At 48.0% G+C, this 4,942-nt stretch overlaps 1 protein-coding gene across 1 annotated transcript in view; it reads right to left on the bottom strand.

The window, feature by feature from the left end:
- Tbc1d9 (TBC1 domain family member 9) overlaps window positions 1-3,752 on the bottom strand; it is a 103,623-nt gene extending 99,871 nt beyond the window's left edge. The window contains exon 1 of the mRNA XM_021169602.2: window positions 2,919-3,752. Coding sequence (XP_021025261.1) covers window positions 2,919-3,048 — 130 coding nt within the window. The 5' untranslated portion in view covers window positions 3,049-3,752. The remainder of the gene's footprint in view (window positions 1-2,918) is intronic.
- Between the last annotated feature and the right edge of the window lie 1,190 nt (window positions 3,753-4,942).

Below are 4,942 nucleotides of genomic sequence, written 5' to 3'. Positions count from 1 at the left end.
AAGAATGTAATCGCTTTATCAGTTAGAAAAACTCGGCCACTCAGTATCATTAAAAACCAGAGAGAGAATGTGGCCACTGGTGCCATGAAGCAGCTACAAGCTGCAGAATCAGCCTTCAGGGACCCCAATGCTCCACCAAGGTTTCACCAGCAATGCAACTAACAGATAAGCAGATGATGAGCTGATGCTCATAAAGGGGTTTTCACAAAGTAAACAGCCACAAGCAACAGTGTTTATAAATACCAAACAACACAGAGAACAATCTATGATTCCATTTCATCCCTTTCTGAACAAAGCAAAAAAAGGAAAACATGAGAGACCTAAAAATATCATGGTTTAGGTCTATGTTCTTTGTTGGAAAAAACAAAACAAAACAAAAAACAAACAAACAGAAGAAAAGCAGGATGTGTTGACCAAAAAGCATTGAGACAGCTTTTAGCTTTAAGGGCAGGTAAGAGTGTCGAATGAGGCTCGGCTGGGTGTTGGTACTAGTCCCCTCTTTTTGTCCTGGTGTGGGTTTGCAAAATGTTCGCTTTCTGGTAAATTCTTGGATTCTGCACCTTATTTTGTGCCATTTTATTTTAAAATACTTTAAAATTTTCAGTTAAAACTTCTTAAATAAGTATGTCAAATGCATGTATCACCTCACTGAAAGCTTCATCAATAACCATGGTGGCGCCGCATGCCTTTAATCTTAGCGCTCAGGAAGCAGAAGTAGACAGATCTCTGAGCTCAAGGCCAGCCTGGTCTACAGGTGAGTTCCAGGACACCCTGGGCTACACAGAGAAACCCTGCCTTGAAAAACAAAAGAAAACAAAAGCAAGCAAACAAACCTGTGCATAGTATCTCCAGTGGAGACTAGCAGGGAGGACAGAGGAGGCAGGGCATGTCCATCCTTCTTTCTGGCAGGAGGCGGCTTCTTCCAGGATGGACCACCTCCTCCCTGGCTCCAGCGTGATTGGCTCTGGTGAAACCACTGCTTTGTGTCTTTCAGGTCTAATTCACTGACAGCCTTTCTTGCTTTGACTCAGCTAACCAACCCAGCCTCTGTCTTCCCAAGTGCTCAGTAAAGCCTCATCATTTGATGAAAGCTGAACTCTGCTTTTTGGCTAGTACCCTGCACACTAATAACTTTAAATGGATTTATGACTTTTTTGTCATCTGTCTTCTACTAAGCTGCAAGCATCATGACACTGACACTGCCAATAAACACTTGTTAATGATCTCACAATTTATGAATGAACCCCACGTTACTACATTGGAGACATAGTACAACTAACTACTTCCAAGATGCTCCTGCTAGGTTTGAGAAAGTACTCATGTGCCAGACCAGGCATATCACCACCATTGGTGAGAAGCAGCATTTGTTGGCAGGAATAGCCATACGCTCCAAGATCATTTCAATTCTTCCAGAAACAGCATCTACAAAAGCATCTAAAACATAGAATTTTTATCTTTGCAGACTAAGTGGACAAGATGAGATGCCGATGGACTCCCAAACTGGAATTCTAAATATCAGACTACAATCAGAAGATTAGCCCCCTGACTAATTTTCACACCCTAGTGCAAGTGACTGGGAAAGATGAATACTTAGTGCATGGTACAGAAACAAACTCCACATTTATTCATGTTTGTTGTCCTAGGCACATCCCCAAAACTACAATGTAAGTAACACATTAAAATACACAGTTCAAGACCATCTACAAAATGAACTGGAACATTTCTGAGACTGCTAGTCAGGATTCTGAGACTGCTAGCCAGGATTTTCACAACAAGATCTGCAACTCTACAGATTTTTCTATATCACTGTTTTTTGGGTTTTGTTGTTTTTAAGGTGCAAAGAACATCGGGTCACCTACAAGCCATTGCTTGCCTTAGCCAAATATCCCAAACATAAGCACGCTAGCATATGCTGTACTGGAAAACATCTGAATTTTAATGTGAAGAAAAGCAGTTTATAAACATCACAGTTATGTCTTCACCTTAACAAGGACTATCACTTCACAGCGGGCACCATGGGAGCAATTTACCTAGCACTCAAACTCTGGGAAATGCGGTCCCAACCCCGAAGATGTCAGCCGTCCATCCCATGTCTGCAGTCTCTCTCCTAGTAAACTATCTATTTATGTCTTTCACTAACTTTGGCTATAATAAATATTCTAGTAACATGAAGGAAGGTTCACTATCTCTAGCACCGAAAGCCGTCAGTATTACCTGTAAACCCCCCCCCCCCATGCAAAACAGCTAGTTAATAAAGCAAGATCTTTCTAATATGGAAATAACCGGGTTATAAGAAAAAAAGATTGCTAATAATCTTGGTAACATTTTGTTGAAGGAGTTTGAGAACTAACTGAACTAGTTAAAATGCAGTTATACAGCGAATTCTTTTTATGACCAGAACCAAATAACTTGCTTTGTTTTATGTCAGATCTCATGCAACAAAAGAATTCCATTTTCCTTATTCATTCTCATAGGTCATGTAGGAAGTGACCACATCAGCCTCTTGACAGATTGCTTCCCTGGTAACAAAAGGGTATTTTATACCTAATTGCCCATAAAGACAGCTGAGTCCAAGCTAAGCATCTTCCATCTCTCTCCTCAATACATTCAGCAGTATGTTAAAGGGGGGTAGGGAGAGTATGCAACCGGCGTTCGATTCTTAATAATTCTCCATTCACTCATTGCTAATTTCATCTTAACCCACTATGGGTCACCCAGAACTCAAAGACCCCATCGCCCGACAGAGTCAGGAAAGAGGCGTTTTTCTCCTAGTCTGGGGGAAAATAAAATCACAGCTCGAGAAACCTTCCAGGCCCCCAGACAGGGCCGGCAAAAGGCCCAGCCCCGGAGACCGGGCGGCGTCCCGGGTGTCCGCAGCCAGGGCCCCGGGCGGAGCCTCCCGCAGTGCCCGTTCTTACCCGCCAATCCGCCGCCGCCGCCCCCGTCGCCCCCGTGGCCCTTCCTTCGTTGCAGAATGAAGTAGGGGTTGGCTCTCTCGGTGATCCACAGCGCGTTGGCCAGCAGTACCTCCTCCGGATTCACCCACATGGTCCCGGTGGCCGCGGGCAGTCGCACAAAGAGGCCCGCACACTGGCCCGCTCTCCCGGGGCACACGCGCGCCCTCCCGCCCGTGGGTGCGGGGCCGCGACGGCCTTCAGCAGGCTGCGGCCCGCGGCTCCCGGCCCGCGACAAAGACCCAGCGGGCAGCCGGGAACGACGACGGGGATCGGGACCCAGCAAGTAGCATCTTCCCCGCGGCGCCGCGCTCGCCAAGCGCACAGCCTCGCAGCCCGGCCCTGCCCACCGCAGGGCGAGCAAGCGTCGGGGCTCGGTCTCCGGGCGCGGCGGCGTTCAAGGGCGAGCTTGTGCGGGAATCCGAGCCCCCAGGGCGCCGTGATCACCAGCTGCCGAGCCCGAGATCACCGCTCGTGGACACTGCGCGTCGGGGCAGCGAGCTGGAAGGACGCTCCCGGCGCTGGGAATGAATGACGACAGCGCGGCTCAGTCGCCGCGAGCCCGGGTGACCGCGGGTGGCTTCTCGCGAGCCCGGTGAGGACTGTGTGCGGAGCGCAGGGCCCCACGCCCATCCCAGCGGGGAGGAAGCTGCCCCGCTCACAGAGCCTGCGTGTGGCGTGTGTATTCAAGGCTGACGCTCGGCAGGACAGCGCCACCCCTGCCCCGGAAACGTGTGTTCCCAGGTTCCAGACCTGACTCTAGAGCCAGGAGTCCAAGGTGGACGCAGCCAATGGTTGGTAATGTTTTTGTTTCCTGCATCCCTGGATCAAGTCACGCGCTAAACTTGTCACCGCCGGTGGCCACTCCCCTTCCATTCCTTTGTAATTAAAGTGACCCAGCTAAATGCATTACATCACTTCTTTCCTTGACCTACGGGGCGTAAGCTATAGAGAAGTTGGAAACAGACCAAAAGCTTAAACGAACTAATTCTCGCCACAGCTGTTCCTATATTGGGCATTAGGAGCTTTGAGGGACACTAGCATTGTTTGTTTGTTTGTTTATGAAAATTAAACCAGAGGCACTCAGACCAGGCATCTTTATGCTTAACAATTTGTCTTTCTCTGCATTCCTGGAATCCCTTTCTGGTCTCAGCTCATTTACTGCTTATCTTAAGCGACTAAATGCATTCACCCGAGAGATCGGAGAAATGTTTTCAACCAAAGAGGTTTTCCTTTTCAGATAACCAGAGTTGACTAGACTCTGCAATGGCCCAAAAGTTAGCCAGTCGTGAGAACCTCCTCTTTTCAAATAACCAAACCATTCAAACACATTTTTTATGTGTGTACCTATGATTTAAATGTGTCCTTCCAACCCCAAATTCAGTCACTGTGACAGCATTAATCTGTGGGGCCATTAGAGGCAATTAGGCCGAGAGGGGTCCCTCGTCAGGAATGGAGAAAGACACAGAAAGCAGCACACAGGAGTTGGGTTAGTTTATTCATCAGCTCAACTCTGAGGAAGCAGACAGAACCAGCAGCAGATGTGGCCCACATTGGTTGTAGACTTACTGGCCTTGACAACCATGAGAAATAAAAGTCTTTCCTTTAAGAGTTACCCATCTCTCTGGGCGGTGGTGGCGCACGCCTTTAATCCCAGCACTTGGGAGGCAGAGGCAGGTGGATTTCTGAGTTCGAGGCCAGCCTGCTCTACAAAGTAAGTTCCAGGACAGCTAGGGCTACACAGAGAAACCCTGTCTCGAAAAAAAAAAAAAAAAAAAAAAGAGTTACCCATCTCAAGTATTTCATTACAGCAGTACAGATGGACTAAGCGCAGTTTGGGTGTGTTTCTGACTTTGTGTTGAGGACTCTTCCAAGTAGCTGAATGAGCAAACTGGCAGCCATTCCAACAAGGCTTTGTGCCCAGCCCTGAGGGTGCTGAAGAAGTACAAGGCTCTCTTCCTGTCACCACAAGGGTCTTCTCCCTGATT

This window comes from Mus caroli, chromosome 8 (assembly GCF_900094665.2).
Source record: "Mus caroli chromosome 8, CAROLI_EIJ_v1.1, whole genome shotgun sequence".
Lineage (NCBI taxonomy): Eukaryota > Metazoa > Chordata > Mammalia > Rodentia > Muridae > Mus > Mus caroli.
The sequence above is the reverse complement of the archived record's forward strand: the minus strand, read 5'-3'. Positions and strand labels throughout refer to the sequence as shown.